This window comes from Dryobates pubescens, chromosome 2 (assembly GCF_014839835.1).
Source record: "Dryobates pubescens isolate bDryPub1 chromosome 2, bDryPub1.pri, whole genome shotgun sequence".
NCBI classification, from domain to species: Eukaryota; Metazoa; Chordata; class Aves; order Piciformes; family Picidae; genus Dryobates; species Dryobates pubescens.
Window position 1 is genome coordinate 38,579,052 of NC_071613.1, and position 19,415 is coordinate 38,598,466.

A 19,415-nucleotide genomic window follows, 5' to 3' on the forward strand; every position below is an offset into this window, starting at 1 on the left:
GTACCAAGGATCCTGCTGAGCACAGGGCTGTGACAGCCCGGGGACAGCATGGTCTGTGGAGCAGCTTTGACTCCGCTGGTGAAATGGGGACACTCCTGGGGACACTGCAGCCCCTGCAGGGAGGTGTGCCACCCTGAGCCGCAGGAGGGGTGGCAGGGTCTCTGGGAGCACACAGGCCTTGGCATCAAGACTGTTTGTGAGCAGGAGTAGGATGTGTGAGGACTCTCTTCCTCTTGTTTTTCAGATGCTTGCTCAGGTGTACGGTGAGCCCCAAAGCGCTGCCTCTCTTTGAAAGCTGTGCTGTGGCTGCGTCAGGAAGGCGAGTGGAGGAGTAAAAGGTGCCACTGTGGTGGGTGGGTTTACTGGTAGGATAGGGAGAGGAGAAAAATACCCATCCCTTAAGCCTCTGCATCCTCCTTTGTAATTCTGCTGTATCTGTTATTTGGGCTGCGGCCAGGAGGTGTCCCCTCTGGACTCCTGGAGCAGGGCTCTTAGTGACTCCTGCCGCAGGGTGGCTCCTCCCGGCTGTTGCAAGAGTCAGAGACTTTTGAACATAGAGAAACTGGTATTTGAGTGATTTCTCCTCCCTCCCACTCAAACTGCTAATGTCCTCCTTGCAGCTCCCTAAGCTGTCTGCAAGAAAGATGAAGAAGAAGAAGAAAGGCGTATTCTGGGGCATTGAGGTGGCTGAAACACTCAGGTGGCACGGCTGGGAACTTGGAAAAGAGATGATCAAACATCTGGTCTTGAAAAATGTGCACGAGAAAACCCAGAAGCTGAGCTACAGGTGCGTGGGAAGTCTCTTTCTCCTTCATACTCCTCATGCTCTCGCTGCATCTCCATCCCTCCTGCTGTGTTGGTCACACTAGCACCTTTTCTGGGATTCATCTGCCCCCCTTCCCCTCGGGCTGTGTGCTGGAGACAGCACAGTTAGGTAGCAGGGCACAAACCTGCTAATTCAGATGCACAGCCCTGGTTCCTGGCAGGAGTCTTTTAAATGAACTGCCTTTTAAAAAATTCTGTTTTGCTGATCCTTCTGTCTGTGAGGCATTTCCAGTCTGGTGAGATTTTAATTGTGGATGTATGCCAGCCAGTCACTAGTGTGTCCTAAAACCATTGCTCCCGGGAGTCCCGCTGGATGTTGAACCACTCCAGCACACCCTATGATCTTCCCTGCTCTGAAACCCAGATATTTCTGCCAAATGGTGTTTGTTTTTTTGCTCAGGCTACACGGTCTGGGAATGTCTAATGTTGTTCAAGGAAGGGGTAGCTACTGTGAGCTGGGAATGTGTTTCCAGGACACCTGGGTTCTGCTCTCTTTCTGCTGATTTGCTAACAAGATACCCTTGGGGGTCAGGTGTGTAGAGGGATTGTTTAGCCTGGAGAAGAGGAGGCTCAGGGGAGACCTTATTGCTGTCTACAACTACCTGAAAGGTGGTTGTAGCCAGGAGGGAGCTGGTCACTTCTCTCAAGCAACCGGCACCAGAACAAGAGGACGCAGTCTCAAGCTGTGCCAGGGAAAGTTTAGGCTGGAGGTGAGGAGAAAGTTCTTCACTGAGAGTCATTAGCCATTGGAATGTGCTGCCCAGGGAGGTGGTGGAGTCACCATCCCTGGAGGTACTCAAGAAGGGATTGGACGTGGCACTTGGTGCCATGGTTTAGTCATGAGGTCTGTGGTGACAGGTTGGACTTGATGATCTTTGAGGTCTCTTCCAACCTTGGTGATTCTGTGAGGGCTTCTAATTGTGCCGTTTGAAGGTTTTGAGTCCTTATGCTCTTTCCTGCTCTCTATCTTAACAGCTGCATGCCCTCAGACAAAACCTCTGGTTCTGATTTCGTTATCTAGATGTCCTTCTACGCGATTCTTCTGCACTGTTTTTCCCCAGCCGATCACTCTGAGTCCTGGTATGTCCTTAAGCCTGCCGATTGTTTTCCGGCCCACTGAAAAGGTAAAGTACCGACATCAAAATGGCTCTTTGTCTTCAGGCTGGCTTCCAGGGCAGCAGAGAGCCTCTGCCTCTCTTATCCTTTCCGATTTGTTTTCACTTGAATGAACGGGCCCTTAGGGAAGGTTCCAGCATAAGAAAGACTGGACGGAATGACCTTCCTGCTCTCCCCACAGCTTCGTCACCTGAGGGAGCCCTAACCCTTACTTCTCTGCAGTTTCTCAGTAGTTATGAGAGGGATCCTCAGGGAAAAAAAATGTCCTGGTTTTTCACATTCTGCTTCTGGCCACAAAATCAGTAAGATAAAGTGCTTGAACTGTCCATATGTGGTTTGATCCCGGGGAGCCTCACCTGGCTGGTTTTGTTGCAGAACCTTGGGTTGAGTGGCCCAGTCTCTGCTTTCTTATAGGAGACCACAAAACCTGTACATGGAAGGGCTACTGATTTTCTATGAGGGATATGTCAAGGGCCTCCCTTCTTTTATATGGGGTGGGGTTCTTTAAGTTTTATTTTTACCCAGCCCCTTTTCTTGCCTTTCAGCCTGTTCTTGGCATCTGTTTTGGCTCTGTGTGTTGATCTCTGGCTCTTGTCTAAAGCTATATATGTCTTTGATAGGAATCCCAGTAGTAGTCTCAGAGCATGATCACTGTGTGGATTCCCAGTACCCTGCTCTTCCAGTATCATGATTTTCTGACGACTCTTTGGTCTTTCCCTTATGCAATAAGCTGCTGGCCTCATTCCATTCTCAGTAAATAGTTTGTCTGCACCACATGAATCGCTAGAGCAGGAGGCTCCTTTTCTCAGAGAGAGCAATGACAGTGTGTGCTGCAGTGCCAAAGGTCTCTCCTTACCTGCATAAGTGGTACTTGGGAGAGGTGATGATTGGGGAGTGTGGAAGACACATATCTTGCAATTCCTTCTGTATCAGCTGGTTAGCAGATGTCCTGGGGCTATTTATACACAGTGCTGTCAACACTGCATCTTTAAGTTGTGTGTTATCCGCTTAGGTCTCTAGCTGACAAAGCACTTAATCAAAGACTAGTATTTCTGTGCTTATGAAGCTCAAATAAAGGCTCTATGTGCTTCATTTTAGCTGAACTGGGATCTTTAAAATGCTGAAAGAAATTCACCTGCATTGAAAACAAATCAGGTGAAACAAATGTGGTCTTCAGCTGCTTTCTGAGCATGTTTCTGTGTTCCCTGTCAGTCAGGAGTATGCCTGAGTACTTTACCCACTGCCTGCCTTTTCTGAGTGCTTCATATGCCCTCTGTCCTGCACAGAGGCCTCCCCTGGTGCCTCTGTCACCAATGTTTTTCATCTCAGTACTGTCACAGAGGTAAAGGTGATGAGCATTCATGGGTGTAGCTGCAGTACCTGCAAGATGGAGCCCATCTAACTGCTGTTTTCTGTGCAGAGGGACTATGAAGACAGCATCTGCTTTAAGAAGGCTGAGGGTGAGTTCTCTGTCACCCTGCATGCTATGCTCCCACGCCTCTGCCTGTCCTTCCCAGCTGCTGTCCAGTTGCCTATCTGTGCTGTCCACAACGTCACGGAGATGCTGTTCCCCGTGCGCAATGTCGGGTGAGTGAGGTGTGGCTGTGCAGACCCTCTTTCTGTTTTGGCACCTGGTTGGACTCTCCAATGAATGCTGCTCATCCCAGTTGTTCTTATGAACAGGCAGCATACTTCTGCCTCCTCTGAGGTCATGGCAGAAAAGGCAGCAGAAATGGTAGTACAGCTCAGATTTCACTGTGGGAACATCTTGGCACCTCACATGTGTCTCTTTCCAGCACATGCTGAGAACTGTTCTAGCACAGGAACCAGTTGAGGATCAGCATGGTGTCCCACTGAAAACATCCCACATTCACAGGAAAGGCCTGGGCTTCTAGTTAGTCAAAGGCAGCCTGCCCGGTGTGAGCTACCAGCTGGAAACATTCTGCTCTCTTTGTGACTTGACCTCACTTCCCTTGGTGCAGGAATGATTTGGGGTAGCAGTGGAGTTGCTGGTGCTCAAGCTGACCTCTTTGATGTGCAAGCAGGCAATACAGAAGTTGAAGAGTCACTTCGGTGCCGGCTCACGGAGCTCCCCAAAACAGTGGCAATTATCATTTAGGAGCAAAGATGCCCCCAGTTACCAAGGACTGTCTTATTTTAATGAGGGAAGGACAGTAATTCAGGCAATATTGCAGAAAGAAGTGCAGTGAAGAAGTTCCCAGACAAGGAGGAGTTATACTTCCAAACATTGACAGTGAGAGCAATATAGCCTTTACTAGTTGGAAAATGGCCTGTGCTCTCCATATCAATCAGCTGATCCAGTAGGAGGGTGGAAAGGACAGAGGGCACATGTACTTTCAGCAGAGCAAGGTATCAGTCAGAAACCATTTCAAGTGATTCATTCTCCCTTAAGAGAAATAATTCGTGCTGACTAAGATCTCCAGGGCAGTGGAGGATGTGGATGGTAAGTAACACACAATGTGGAATCAATAAAATACAAAAAGCTGGTGGTATGTGATGTTCTTTGCACAAATCAAACAAGCAAAGGGGGTTTTGGAGAGTTGAATGAGGTATTGGGAAAACAGCTCAGTCCTCCCTTCTCACCTGGGCGTATAGCAGAGGAACAAATGTTCACTTGGAATTAAGCAGCAGCAAGTTTAGATACAGGAAAAACAAATAATTCATTCTGGAGCTGATTTGTTTGCTGACACATGATGAAGCTGAGAAATTTTATGGCATTAATAAAATTCTTAGATGTAATAGCTAAGATTCATTAAAATGTGAACAGAGCATTTGCAGAGCCTGGAGACAAATTTCTTCCCAGCATCACATCTCTGGCCACATGCACCAAGGATTCTGCCATTCAGCAGTGGGTGCTTCCCATCCCAACTGAATGACCCACTGGGAAGGGTCAGTCCTGTTTGTGACTGCACAGGCAGGAAAGGATCACTCACTCAAAACCTTATCTCCATCTCCTAGTGACCTCGTTACTATGTTTGCCTGGGAGACACCAAGCCCTTTCTCCATGGTTCCTGACTGCGGCGTGCTGAGCCCAGGTGCTGAGTGCATGGTCAAGGTGGTCTTCCAGCCCAAGGTGGCAGCAGTATATGATGTGTCAGGAACATGCTGGTTGGGAAAGGAAAGGAAACAAAAAAGGACAATCCAGCTAAAAGCCCTGGGTGAGTTTTTTTGTATATAGCAGCCGAAGAAGTGCGTGTCATCCCTAACTGGAACAGCATTCCACAGGGCCCTGCTCTGAGGCTGTGCCACAGCTGGCTCAACTCAGTGGTGAGCATGTGAAGCCCATGGACTGAATGTGGTCTGTGAAATTCTCTAATGTACCTTTGCCAGTTTGGAAGTGTGGTTGGAAGAGACTCTGGGTTCAAAATGCCCTGTGGTGTGCTTTGGCCAAACCAGCAATTCTGGAGCCTGCTTAAGTAGAAAGAGGGAAAGCAGTGAGAGGAATTCATTGGCACAAAGCAGGAATCTCCAAAAGTCCTGTCTTTGTCTGCACTCAGCCTCTCTTGTTTTTCCCTGCCAGACAGTGAGCCAGGTGTAAATTTCTAAAGCTTTCTGGTTGCAAGCTAGGATAAGCAATGGTTTTGTTAGCAAGTTCTTGCCTGAAGTGCTTTGTATGGCCACTGACAAAAGATGTGACCCTGAGTCTAGTGAATTGGGGCTGGAAGGGAGATTATTTGGTACAAAGCAGGGCCAGCTTTGAAGGTAGATCTACCTGCAGAGTTACCCGAGGTGATTCAGAGCCTTGTCCACTTGAGCACTGAATATCCAAGGATGGAGATCCCACCTCTCTTTCTTAACCTACCATATTACTCCTTTTAACAGCAAAATACCCCTACCTGAGAGTGAGTGTGACAGGGGAGGAGTATGAAGGTGTACAGCCTGGGAAGTTTCAGGATACACTGTGCTTTGGATCAGTGCCAGTGGGGACAGCTGTGGAGAAGTGTGTTGAAATCTTCAACATGTCTGTGGTATGTGGAGAGTGAAACTACTTCTTGTGAGAAGCTGGCATGCTGGCACATTTGGCTGGGATATGTGCTCTTGATTATCTCCCTTATGCTCTGAAAAGAGCCCAGGTGGGAATGTGAATGACACAAAGATAGTGATCCTTTCCCTACCAGCCAGGCCGTGCACCCATGCCTTCCAGCTTGAGTGCTAACACCTCATCCATTTGCATGCTATGGAAATTCCCACCTGCTTCCCACTCTCCAGACCAGGAAGCCAATGTTGTCCTTCACACCCTACAGCTTTCCCACTCACCCTGGACAAGGCCATCAGTCCTGCCTGGCAGCTGTGGCACTCTCAAATTGTGCCTGTGTCACAGGCAGCTGATGGATCTTCTGCTGTCCTCACTGAACTGCAGCCTGATGAATTGCTCTCAAAGTCAAGTGGGCTGCATCTGAACACCACCTTGTCCGTGCCAGCTCAGCCTGTTAAAAGATTAATATACTTAGAGGCTGTTGACATGGGTGACAATGGTGCTGACTCCTCCACAGGCTTTGCAGTTTGGGAGTGGCAAAAGACATAGTCATTTGTAGTACTCTTACTATTCACACTACAATGGTGCTCAGCATCCCGAGGCAAAGATCAGGACCTTATTTAAGGAACTTGATGAAGGCATTTGGCCTCCAGTCTCATGTGTTTGTGAAATGAAGATCCCCAGAGAACCAGAAACTGTGGATGGAGGGAAATACGTTATCTGCCTGCCTGTCCCCCTAGTCATAGCAGCCACTTAGGCTACTTTGGCCCTTGGGGGCACCTTGAGCCATGTTCCCTGCTTCCAGGAGGGACACTCCCAACAGGACATTTTGCTGAAACCCATAGACTTCTGAACGTATTGTGGGACCTTGCTGCCAGCAGCACTCCAGCAGGACACAGCTGCAGAGGTTTGCACAGCATTTCTGTGCTGGGCTACAGTGGCTTTGCTGTTCTTGGTGGTGTTCAGCTCTGCTGAAAACTGCAGTTTTGCTCACTGATTAGTGTTCTGCACTCAGAACAATCCTGGCTGCTATTTGTTCTTTGCTTGCAGGTTGATGCACCGTGTAGGATAGAAAGAGTAAAAGATCCTTTGCTTCAGGATCATGTTTTCTCCTGTGACATGTCCCATGGTGTTGTTCCTGCCAAAGGGAAGCTGGTCTTGTGCATACGATTTCAGCCTCAGACAGTAGGAGAGCACAGTACTGACTACTTCACTATCTCATCTGCTGGATGCCTCCTGCAGACTGTCCTGAAGGTGGTTGGATCATGTAGAGGTACCAGAATGAAAGCTTCCCCTGTTTTTCCCTGTCTTCTTAGCACTGCAGGGGAAGTGCTGGTGCCTGGGGAAGGACAAGTTGCTGTCACAGCCCTCAGTCACAGACTTACCTTCTGCTGGGATGCAGGCTGTCCTTGCTACACTGTTTGGGGTTTATACTTGCTTGAGAAAGGTGTGAGGCTGTTGGAAGTGAATGCCCAGCTGTTTGCTAGGACTGATGGTTTTGCTGATGAGATGGTTCTGGTTTAGGAAGATCAGCTATGTGGCTTGTGACATATTAACAAACAGCTATGACAAGTCCAACATCTGTCTTGCATGTCACTCTCCTAGGTCCTTTAGTGTCACTTCACCAACAGTCTCTGGATTTTGGCTGGATCAACCTTGGAGAAAGTTCGATGCAGACACTGAAAATTAGCAACATCTCAGATGTCCCAGCCTACTACCAATTTGATATTGATGGCAGAGGGAGTGTCTTCTCTTTGGATTGCCCTTGTGGAGTCTTGGAGGGCACAACAACAGTAGTGCTGAAGGTGACCTTTCGACCTACTCACCCCATCAGCTATCACCGCAGAGTGGTGTGCCTTGTCCACCATCAGGTAGGAGAGGCAGATGCTTTCATTGCTCTGATAGCTCAAAGGGATCTTTCAATGAAACCCACCAGGGCTGACCTCTCTCACTTAGTAGGCCACAGAAAGCTCTTCCCACTGTGTTTCCATTAATGCCTGTCACAGAATCATTTAGATTCAAAAGGATTTTTATAAGGTCAGTAAGTTCAACTCTTAACCTAACACTGCCAAGTCCACCACTAAGCTATGTCCTTAAGCACATCTACATGTCTTCTAAATACCCCAAAGGAAGGTGACTCTACCACCTCCCTGGGCAGCCTGTTCCAGTGCTTGACAACCCTTTCTATGAAGGAATTTTTCCTGATGTCCACTATAAACTGCTCCTAGTGCAACTTGAGCCCATTTCGTCTCGTCCTATTGCTTGTTACTTGGGAGAAGAGGCCAATCCCCCACCTCACTCCACCCTCCCTTCAAGTAATTTTAGAGAGTGAGAAATCACTCAGCCTCCTCTTCTCCAAGATAAACAACCCCATTTCCCTCATTTGTTTCTCAAAGATTTACTCTCTAGACCCTTCAGAGACTTCATTGCCCTTCTTTGGACATGCTCCAGCGCCTCAATGTCCTTCTTGTAGTGAGGGGTCCAAAACTGAACCCAATATTCAAGGTGTGGCCTCACCAGGGCTGAGTACATGGGGATGATTATCCTGCTTGTGCTGGCCCCATTATTCCTGATACAGGCCAGGGTGCTGCTGGCTTTCTGGGCTACCTGAGCACAATGCTGGCTCACGTTCATACGGCTGTCAACTAGCACCCCCAGGTCTTTCTCTGCTGGGCAGCTTTCCAGCCACTTCTTCAAGCCCATAGCTTTTCATGGGGTTGTTGCCACCCAAGTACAAGGACCTAGGCTCTTGTTGAGTCAAATGGACATGGTGCAGGTTCCTATCAGCAAGAGAGGGCTGATGTGGACAGACAGTAATGCTTATGGGTGGGGTGAGGTCTTTGATTAAAATTTAGCTGCACATCTGTGCACCAAGTGTCTTCAGCTTCCACTCTAGTTTCCAGAAAGCTCTCGGGCCAGTAAAGGACTGTCTTAACATTGCAGATGCTAAGCCTTTCCTAGGTATGCTTTTCAAGGTGCAGTACTAGGATGGTGTAAGTCTCACAGGAACCACAAAAGAGCAGTGTATTTTCTTTCTGGGGTTTTTCCAGGAACCCATGCATGTGGATTTTTTTGGCACCTGCCACTCAGACACAGTTAAGCCAGCCATCCTTCAGGCAAGGCACCTTTCCTGGTACCGAACCAACATGATGAGGGGACTGACCTTCTACCCCCCTGATATCCTGAGTGTGATGCTGAAGGATGGGAAGTTGCAGATGGATGAAAAGGGAGCCCTCATGCTGCCTCCTAAGGTATGAGCTGCCCTCCCTGGAATCTCAGATACTCCCAGGCTGTTCTCTGTAGATATTAGGCTTCTGTTGCACAGGCCAGACAGATCTAGAAGGTGCCAGAGTGATTTTCTGTCAGTGTTCCCAACACATGCCAGGACACCAGCACTATTTTTGTTAGCTGGGTCTTACCCAAGCTCAGCCATGAAGCCCTTTTCTGGATTTAACTTGTTTGCAGCATCTTTTGCTTCATGAAGTTCTGGACTGAGGGCTGGCTTACAAACAGGAGCCTCCTTGAAGCCTAGGCTTTGAACTGTCCTGAAGTGTTACTGAAGTGCATCTTGCATGCTCTCCTGCTTGTGAAGGGCTGTAGTGCCTGGTGTCTCCCACAGGCACACTTTCCTTGCTCACACTGGGATGTTTCTATCCTGCAGATCCCTCAGGACGAGCCTCCCAAAGAATACTTTGATGTCAACTCCATGACTGAGTATTTCTATGACGGTGTAAGCTGCGACCTGGCCGTCTTCCCTCCTCATGTTAGTGTCAGCCCCACGGAGCATGATTTTGGTTGCTGCACACCACTCTGCCGGGTAGAACCACTCCCTCTCTGCGTCACCAACCACACCAAAGGGAGTATCACTGTTGCCTGGACCCTGAGCCCCAGCAGTGCCTTCCAAGTGAGCCCTGAAGTCTGTGACATCCCACCTTTGAAGTCTTCAGCCTTCCGTGTCCTTTTCCAGCCCGCTCAGCTTAACAGTCTCTATGCAGCGGAGCTGGAAGGGTTTGCCTTCTACAAGGTTAGTAGGCATTACTAAGACCAGTTTCCAGAGAGGGCTTAGCAAGCAACTATTTGCAGGGCAAAGACTTGTAGGGGAGCTGAAAATCAAATAGAACCTTATATTTTGAATTTGTCAAACTGGCATCTTCACCAGCTGCCTTGGGCGCTGTTTTGATACACTAGTGGATTAACATTTCTCCTTCACCTGTGTTCTGGCACAGATAAACCAGCAAAACAAGACACAACTCATGAGTATGGAGAGTTACATGTGCTTGTACCCCCAGTGAATGTGAAGTAGTGCAGACCTCACTGAAGGAGAAGTTACTGTGAATTACTGCACTATTAGCATAGATGGAAGCCTGCGTAAGGATGGTTGCTGTGGCTGGGTGACAGGCAGTGACTTGGGTTTTGTGTCTGGCTCTCCACAAATAAAGCTGCTGAGGGCACTTGTGCATCACTGCAGCCTTTCCTCTCATGTGATGCAGGATTCATGTCAGACAAGGCTACAATTGCAGGAGTTTTAGCACCCAGAAACTTCCTGGTAGGTGAGAGATTATTTTAATTGTGTTGTTGATTACTCTTCTTGCATTTTTCTTCCTCTCTAAGCCAATGTAGAGGTTATCTAGAAGTAACCTTAGAGTCAGAGTTTCTTAGGCTCAGGTAAAGGACAAATAATTATTTTCAGGGACTCACTGTTAAATGCTAACTTTAGCACCTTCAAGTATCTCAAACTGCACAGGGGTGTCTGTAGACCTTCCCTCCCTAAGGCTTGGGTCTGAAATGCAGGTATTTGGGAAAGTGACATTCATGTTTCCCATCTGGTACTGGTCAGTCCTTCTTCCCTGAAAAAGTCAGTTCCTCAGCCCCATGGATGCCTTTGAAACTGCTGCTTGCAATGACACATGCACCTTGCCACACTCTCCCTGCATACACTCTCTTCTGTCCACTGCATGACTGCAGGTGCTGAGACACCACAGCAACATTGAGGAGGATGCCACCATCTGTCCATCCTGGTGCCTGAGTGTCAGGCTGAGAGCCCACACATTTGAAGCAGGAAGGGAGCACTTCATCCCACAGTACATCCTGGATGTCCCCAAGGTGTGTAACTGATTAATGTTTGGCTCTTTGCTGAGATACTCAGAGTTTACCTCTGAAGCCTTCACTTTTTCTCCCATTGCACCATTCTGAGATGTGGCTTAAACAGTTTCTGATGATGTGGAGAGTCCTGCTTTGGTACAGCAGTAGGATGCTTTTTCTTTTGCATTACCATCCCAGCCTCCAGTGTGTCAGGTTGCACTGAACATCTCATTAACTCAAGAGGAAAGATATTGGGGTCTCCTTCCTCTCTGTTTAAGTGGACATAGGAGGCTCAGGGGAGACCTTATTGCTGTCTACAACTACCTGAAGGGAGGTTGTAGACAGGTGGGGGTTGGTCTCTTCTCCCAGACAACCAGCACCAGAACAAGAGGACACAGTCTCAAGCTGCACCAGGGGAGGTTTAGGCTTGAGGTGAGGGGAAAGTTCTTCACAGAAAGAGTAATTTGCCATTGGAATGTGCTGCTCAGGGAGGTGGTGGAGTCACCATCCCTGGAGGTGTTCAAGAGGGGATTGAATATGGCACTTCAAGCCATGGTTTAGTTAGTCATGAGGTGTTAGGTCATAGGTTGGACTTGATCTTTGAGGTCTTTTCCAACCTTATAGATTCTATGATCAAGGCCACTGTGGGAAGGGAAAAGACCATAATTTGTATGGCCTTAGGTGATTTCCTTTTGCTTCTTAAAGAGAAGCAGTCACAAAGTCCTCCACAGATTCAAGGTAGTGCTTGTTGGAACCTGGAAATTCCACACAGTGAAAGCTTTTTTTTTAAGCTGCCTTTCTAAACACAGTGCAAACAGCCCTTCTTGCTTGTCTCCACCAGGCATTTCCTCCTGTGGCTCCTAACACTGATACCTACTGCAGTATGCTGCTTTTGAACACAGGCACTTCTTCAATAACCTTCAGTGTGAACCAAACTGCCTGTCCCTCTGTTTTGGTCAAGCCCTGTTCAGGACACATCGTTCCAGGATGCCACCAGATTTTCTTTCTCTGCACTCACCCAGCTGACACAGTCTTGCAGCAGCTTGCTCTGCCTTTGCAGCTAAACTCTTTTCCTGGATACACCAAGGTAAGGAAAGGGAAGTAGAAGATGGTGAGCGAAGTTTTGTTCCCATCTAATCTTCTCTTTTCATAGTGATCTGTGCTATGATCTCTGTTGTATCTCCTAATGGTTAACTTGGATTTTTCATAGTGATCTGTGCTATGATCTCTGTTATATCTCCTAATGGTTAACTTGGATTTTTCATAGTGATCTGTGCTATGATCTCTGTTATATCTCCTAAAGGTTAATTTGGATTTTTCCCTTTGGAAGTCGGAATGAAAGAATACTTTCCACATTTCAGGTGGGGTCAGCATTGTAGTTAGGAGGTTCTTGTGGTGCCAGACATCCTGTACCCCTTGTTCCCTTTGGTTTCCATCTGCTGGAATGCACTACACTATGCACAGGGCCCCCCTTGACAGCACAACCTAAGGTTCTTCATGTCCTCCTACAGACCCCGTTTGCTCTTTCTTCTCTCTTGGAAGAAGAAATATTTTTGCAAGGTCCCTCCAGAGACAGCTGATTCTGTTACTTTCCCCTTAATTCCACAGGAGATTGCTCTCTGGAGTTGTGGGGAGTCTCTTCTTTTGCTCTTAGAAGGTGGTGGAAATCTGTACTTCAAGCCTGTCTGCATAGGAACCTCCTCGACACGAATGTATACCATAAAAAATGGCACAAGGCTACCCATGATTTTCACATGGAAGATCTGTCAGTCTGGCAGGAAGATCCTGTCTGTCAGCCCCTCTACAGGGATCCTCCAGCCCTATGAAGCCATGGTAAATCCAAGTTCTACTGAAGTTTTCTTTTGCTCTCTACAACATAGCTTTGGAGTGCTTAGAGCAGAAATGTGAGGGCTGCTAATCATTTGGGTATTGATGCCAAAGTGGAGAACACCAGTCAGGGCCATAGCTTGGGTTGCTTGCCAGTATCTGCAGTTGTGCTGCTTCCCACAATGTGGTTTTGCCCAAACATGGTGACATCCTGTTTGACTCCAGGACCAAATGGACCTTAAACAGGCACTAGGTAATGATACCTTGGTTGGGACTTTGATGTCCATCAGGAGATGTTACTAGATGGAGGAGAAATGACACTAAGAACAGGTTTATGACAGTCTTCTGTTCTCCAATATGTAAATTCAGGTTCTCAATGTCTACTCTATTCCCTGAGTGTCTTTTGAGAGCAGTGAGGATTTAGAATACCTCCGTGGCTTGGCCTTGAATATTGTAATGTACATTTCCAAGATGAACTTTTGACATGGGCAGAAATGGTGGAGAACTGAAGTGAGAGTGTTTCCAGAGCTGCCTGTGGAGGTTAGCTGTTAAGGACTAGGTCAACTGTAATGGAGAAGAGCCTTGAATATAACCATTGTAGTGTATATATAACATTGTAGTGTAGCTCAGGTCTGGTCTGGAGCTGCTGTGAGTGCTTTCCTTCTCTCATGTGATTTCAGGCTCAGACATGGACTTTTAATCCTGACAAGGAGACCAAGTATGTGTTGCATGCCACGGTGTTTGTGAGGAGGAAAACCCCAGACCCTGTGTCTCCCAAAAGTGCCCATTACGCCTTACGGATTGTAGGAGAGGGGGCACTGGGCACCATCAGGGTAAGGAACTGGAGCCCACTGGGTAGCAGGAGGATTACTAGGGTCCTATGTAAAGGGCTTCCCCTTTTTGCACAGTCTGTATTGGAGGCAACCAATTTGCTCTCAGTGGAGGTGACTGAGCTAATTCTGGCAGCCTGCTGGCAGCAGCATGATGTAAACATCCTGCCAGTTCAAATGTGACCTGCCCAAATCCTCAGCTCCTTTGGTGCAGAATGAACTGAACAAGGCTCAGAACTCTCATTTTCTCTTCTCCATTTGCTCTGCTGTCAGTCTGATGTCTAAGTGTAATAGACCTGGCTGTTCAAGTGGTATGGCCAGGACATACCTACCAGATCTGCAGATCTGTGCAGCCACCTTCATTTCCAGACAGCTTTCCTAAAGAACCAGAGCTAAATAAAATAATACTTTGTAAGTCATTACCCAGGGTCAATCATGTTGGATGGATGGGTAGAAATGTCTTAGAGGTATTTAGTCACTCTAAATTGCTTGCAAGTGGATGACTGGCCAAAAGAGAGGGGGACTTTTAATGCATTCATGGAGGTATGGCCAGACTTGTCCCAGGTGCAGCTGACCAGATAGTCTCCTCGTGGCTCCAAATGCGCTGCATCCTACCCAGCCAGGAGCCCAATAACAGCAGGACAAAGCCTTTGGAGGAGGGGCTGAGCCTCTTGCTGCCCTGTTCCAACATCTCCCAGAGCATGATAGGTTACACACAACGTAGGGAGCCCTGTGCGCTACAGCCTGCGTGCCAAGGGATCCACACATGGTGAGATAAGTGGTGGCTATTCTTAACTTGGTGTGTAACAGGGACCTTTGCATGGCACATTTCAATTCCAGGCAGAAAAGGAGCACCTGGACTTGGGAAACATTCTGGTTGGGGACCAGCAAAGCTGCAACCTTGTCCTGCTAAATGATGGCACCTGTTCCCTGAAGTATAGCCTCAGTGTGGAGCAACTGACCGCTGGGGCCTGTGAACCTGGGGACACCCACAGTGATCCGCTGGGTACTGTAAAGGAATTAGCATGGGCTGGGGCCTTGGCCTTCCCCTCTTTTCTGCAAAATAATTCTGGGATGAATTCAGGAACTGGGATGATTTCTGGCTAGAAATAGAATAGAATAGAATAGAATTAACCAGGTTGGAAGAGACCTTCAAGATCATCAAGTCCAATCTATCTTCCATCACTATCTAATCAACTAAACCATGACACCAAGCACCCCATAGAGTCTTTTCCTAAACATCTCCAGTGATGGTGACTCCACCACCTCCCTGGGCAGCACATTCCAATGGCCAAAAACTCTTTCTATGAAGAACCTCTTCCTAACATCCAGCCTAAACCTCCCCTGGCACAGCTTCAGACTGTGTCCTCTTGTTCTGGTGCTGGTTGCCTGGGAGAAGAGACAAACCTCCACCTGGCTACAACCTCCCTTCAGGTAGTTGTAGACAGCAATAAGGTCTCCCCTGAGCTTCCTCTTCTCCAGGCTGAGCAACCTCAGCTCCCTCAGCCTCTCCTCACACGGCTTGTGCTCCAAATCCCTCCCCAGCTTTGTTGCCCTTCTCTGGACATGTTCCAGCAAGTCAACATCTTTCCTAAACTGAGGGGCCCAGAATTGGACACAGTACTCCAGCTGTGGCCTAACCAGTGCTGGGTACAGGGGCACAATGGCTTCCCTGCTCCTGCTGGCTACTGATTCTCTTGTGTACCTTAAAATGCTTATTTTCTTAGGGATTTGCTACAGATGACTCTTCTCTCTTGCTGGAAAAACCATAAACCTGAGCCTGGCAATTGAAGTTAGAACTATTTAGACCTTGAAATAAGATGTGATTTTCCAGCAGAGAAGGGAGTTAAATAAAGGAGCTTCCCAGAGAAATAGAGCACAATGCTTAGCTGCCTTTCTAGGGAAGTTCTCTGTTCTTTGCTGGCCAAGGTTGGGCTGGCTACTCCTAGTGAGCTGCTTACAGTTGTAGTCTGGGATTCCATACTTCAGTACCTGAAGCTGTTCCTAACCATTGGGCACAAGGGGGCAGTGGCTTGAGTGCAGGTTGGCTTAGGGCACTGTGTGCTGAACCCATGTGTGGCGCAAGATGAGTGATGCTGAAAGCCTGTACCATCTCTTTTCTCCCACAGCTCTGGAGCTGGAACACTCCAGAGGGACAATCCCTGCAAGGTCAAAAGCTTTTGTCCGAATAACAGCCAGGCCAGCCCATCGGCTGCATTACACCTGGTCAATCAAATATGCTCTTTGCACCCCCACAGGTAAGAGATGGGTGTTCTGAGGAAATCCTTCCCTCCCAGCCAAGTAGGCTGTGCCACAATAAGGCTGAGCTGCACAGTTCGCAGTGCAGGAGTTCTGCCTGAAGAGATCCCTGTGCTGAACAATTCACCAGAGCCAGATCCTATCTGCTGCTTCCCTTTTTTTGCTGCACCTTTGGGGATTAAAAATGATTGAGCCATGAGATGCAGACAGGAAGAGCAGCAAGTTTCCTACTTCTGCAGTCACGAGGTCGTCTGCGTGACCTTGGGCTTTTCTGATGTGCCCTGAAATAGTCTAAGGGCTTCATGCAACTAGTCTTGCACACAGCAAGAAGATGGTGTGCTTTTGCAGGTTTGGATTGCTCCCTGTATGAGGAAGAAGGTAGTTCAACTAGAAAAGGCAAGGAGAAGGGCAACAGGGATGTTCAGAGGTGGGCAAATAGTGTTTGTACAAGAGGAGACTGCTTAGCTTGGAAAGTGGAGAATGGCAGCAACACATGAATGCCATGAGGAAGCCAAGACATAAACAGCTGTGTCTGATTTTCCTCTGTGAAGACAAGGGGCACTCCATAAAATGACCAGGGTATAGGCTTAAATGAAAAGAAACCAAAGGGGAGTTTTCACATAGTGCAGAACTAACCTGTGTAAACACTCTGGTTAAAGGCATAACTTTCATGGTCTCTTGGTGATTTCTAAATGCAGAAGTCAAGGTACAGCTAGAAGTCAGTGGCTTAGAGATTGTTCAGAAGCTGCCAAAGAAAAGGCTGTGTGCAAGTCCTTTCTTTTGTCTGGGCAAGGCCTCCCTCAGTTTTGCCACCCCACACAGCCACCCCTTCACAGTGCATGACTACTTTTTGGTATTTCTATTCTCCCCCAAGCTACAGATGCTGCAAGCACAGAAGAGGAGCAGCAGCCCCTTTGCTGTGTTGTGGCCAGAGGTGTCTACCCAACGCTGTGCATCGCAGATGCCTGTTCCGCAGGGAGTGCCAGTGGGATCAGCAAGCTGCACCTCTGGAGCCTCTTTTCCTTGGACACATTGAATGAATACCTGGAGCAAGATCTGACTCCCAGCGAGCTGACCTACAGAGTTCCCACGAGGCACAGGTGAGACAAGGAGATGGCTCAGACAATCTGTCAGTCCCTTGCATGAGCCAAGCAGAGATGCTGTGGCTATTGGCTTATGATGCAGCTCACTACTTGGCACTCATTTCATCCTAATGCCTGCAGGCAGCTGCTCACCTCAGCTTCCCTGTTTACCCTCCCTAGAGAGAAGCCACAGAAACAAAGGTTAATTTAATTACAAGAGCCCTGTAGAAGTCTCTGGTCTAACTCCTTGCTCAAAGCAGAGACAACTAGATGAGGTTGCTTGGGGGCCTTGTCCAGTTCAGTGTTGAGTATCTCCGAGGATGAAGAAACCACAGTTTGTCTGAGCACCCAGTTCCAGTGTTTGACCACTTTCATGGTAAAAGCTTTTTTCCTGGTATCTGATTACAATATCTTGTGTTGCAACTTGTGTAGTTGCTATCCCTGAGCCCTTGTTTCATAAAGCTGAGGAAACTCAGGTCTCTTGGTTGCCCCCTGTAAGTAATGTGCTTCAGACCTCATCTATCTTGGTGGGCCTCCATTGGACCTGCTCCAGTATGTCAGTGATGTCCTTGTACAGGGAAGCCAAAACCAGGCCTTAGCTAAGCAGGACTTTAATGCCACCACCATCAGAAGGCATATGTAAAGATTTCTGTTGAGAAAATCAAAATACCTGCCTTGTGCCCAGTATCATTTCTCCCAAAAGGGCCAACAACATAAAATGAAAGAAGAATAAAAAGAAGAGAGCCAGAGCAGAATGACTCTTCCTCATCATGCCCAGAAAACCCTTCCTCCTGTCTCGACTGAATCTCTTCTTTCTCTCCTGTGACCAGCACATGCTTGATCCCCCCAGTATACACCCCTCTCCTGCTGGACTTCAACTTTGGGGCTGCCTCAATAGGCTCAGAGCCTACCCTTGTGATGCTCCTGCTGGTGAACAAGGGTGTGGTGCCTGTGGAGTGGTAAGTGCTGCTTGCTGGAGCTCAGCCACCTTTCTGGGGTCTGTCTGGGGATACAGAAATGCTCACAGGACACCACAAGACGTTTGCAAACGAATAGGGTGGCTTTTGTAGGTGTGGCTTGTGTTGTGCAGCTGTGACTGAGATACGGGGGTGGATCTGGATGGGAAAGCAAACAAGGAATGGCAGAGAGTTCTGCATATCAGATTTGATGAAATGTGATGTGTCCACCAGCTGGGTTTACCCTAGCTGCATTGATACGCTCGTCGTGGCCCCAGGGAAGCTGCGTGTCCCTGTTGCTGAACAACTGACTGCTTTCCTAGGGCCTTCCTGTTTCCTTCTGATCAGAAGATGGACATGGAGCACTGGGCAGAGGATGCTGATTTTAGTCCCCAGGAGCTACACCAGATGAGAATTCAGGATAACCAGCTCTTCAGTGTTTCTCCAAAGTCAGGGAGACTTCTTCCAGGAGAGGAGGCATCTGTCCAGCTCTCGCACAGGTGATGGCTAGCTCCTGTACTTCAGAGCTTCATGCTGTGTGCCAGGACAGCAAAAGCCATCAGAGTCCCCTCTTTCCATGCTGAATCTTTCCCCTCCACATACCCTGTGCAAGTAAAAAGTCCCTGAAAGGGTCCAGTTTTTGGACCCCACAAACCTTGTCTTCCATGAGGGAGTGTTGTTCATGTCCTTTAACGCTGCAGTGCACAAGCCCTTTAGTGTCACAGGCTGGGGACATTGGTCTGCCTGGTAGTGCAAGAGACAAAGAAGTTGCTGCACTAGCTGTGCTTTTGATTAGACAGTGATTTTTAAAATTTTAGTTATCAGCTAGAGCTGTGAGCCCTTGGGGGCCTGTGGAGGGCACAAAGAAAGCTGAATACCCTCCCTTTCACAGCAGACCTGATCTGAGAAGTACAGGCATTTCAGATGGCTTTGGCCTAGGAACTGCGCTGGCGTATGACTAAAATCGACACCACGTCACTCGTTCCCACTCAAACACAGCTGTCCCCCTCCCTCTCCCGGTGGCCCTTATGCAACAGTGACTCTTCAGCTGGGAAGTGAAATGTGTCTAATGTACTGTGTGATCCTGATTCTATCACTCTGGGCACAGGGTTGATTTCTGATGTTTTCCTCGCTCTCCTCTTGCACTCCTAGACATGATTTCATTGGCACTGATAACCTCCCTGTCCTGTTGAAGATTTCCTATGGCCATGAGATTCTGGTAAGGTAGCAGGTATCTGTTGCTTCTGTTTGCAGAGCAGCAGCAGGTAGGAACTGAATTACAAGGTGTTTTCCCCAGAAGCTGCACAGCATGCAGGGACCTGTGGACTCCCCCTGGAATCTGTCCTGGTGAGGGCGTAACATGGGGGCAAGAAGAGACATAAACCAAACATCCTGACAAACTTGTGCTTCCAGCACAGAGTGATGTGGCTGTGCACTGGCC

At 48.2% G+C, this 19,415-nt stretch overlaps 1 protein-coding gene across 1 annotated transcript in view; it reads left to right on the forward strand.

Annotated features, from left to right (window-relative positions):
• The first annotated feature begins 657 nt into the window (after positions 1-657).
• The window catches only part of CFAP65 (cilia and flagella associated protein 65), a 33,529-nt gene continuing 14,771 nt past the window's right edge, over positions 658-19,415 (forward strand). Inside the window, exons 1-19 of the mRNA XM_009911163.2 lie at positions 658-787; positions 1,847-1,949; positions 3,362-3,528; positions 4,921-5,120; positions 5,785-5,930; positions 6,989-7,211; positions 7,544-7,809; positions 8,989-9,189; positions 9,600-9,962; positions 10,904-11,041; positions 11,862-12,107; positions 12,629-12,853; positions 13,528-13,680; positions 14,518-14,683; positions 15,807-15,935; positions 16,811-17,036; positions 17,849-17,977; positions 18,298-18,474; positions 19,127-19,193. Of these exons, the coding sequence (XP_009909465.2) occupies positions 729-787; positions 1,847-1,949; positions 3,362-3,528; positions 4,921-5,120; positions 5,785-5,930; positions 6,989-7,211; positions 7,544-7,809; positions 8,989-9,189; positions 9,600-9,962; positions 10,904-11,041; positions 11,862-12,107; positions 12,629-12,853; positions 13,528-13,680; positions 14,518-14,683; positions 15,807-15,935; positions 16,811-17,036; positions 17,849-17,977; positions 18,298-18,474; positions 19,127-19,193 (3,384 nt within the window). The 5' untranslated portion in view covers positions 658-728. The remainder of the gene's footprint in view (positions 788-1,846; positions 1,950-3,361; positions 3,529-4,920; positions 5,121-5,784; positions 5,931-6,988; positions 7,212-7,543; positions 7,810-8,988; positions 9,190-9,599; positions 9,963-10,903; positions 11,042-11,861; positions 12,108-12,628; positions 12,854-13,527; positions 13,681-14,517; positions 14,684-15,806; positions 15,936-16,810; positions 17,037-17,848; positions 17,978-18,297; positions 18,475-19,126; positions 19,194-19,415) is intronic.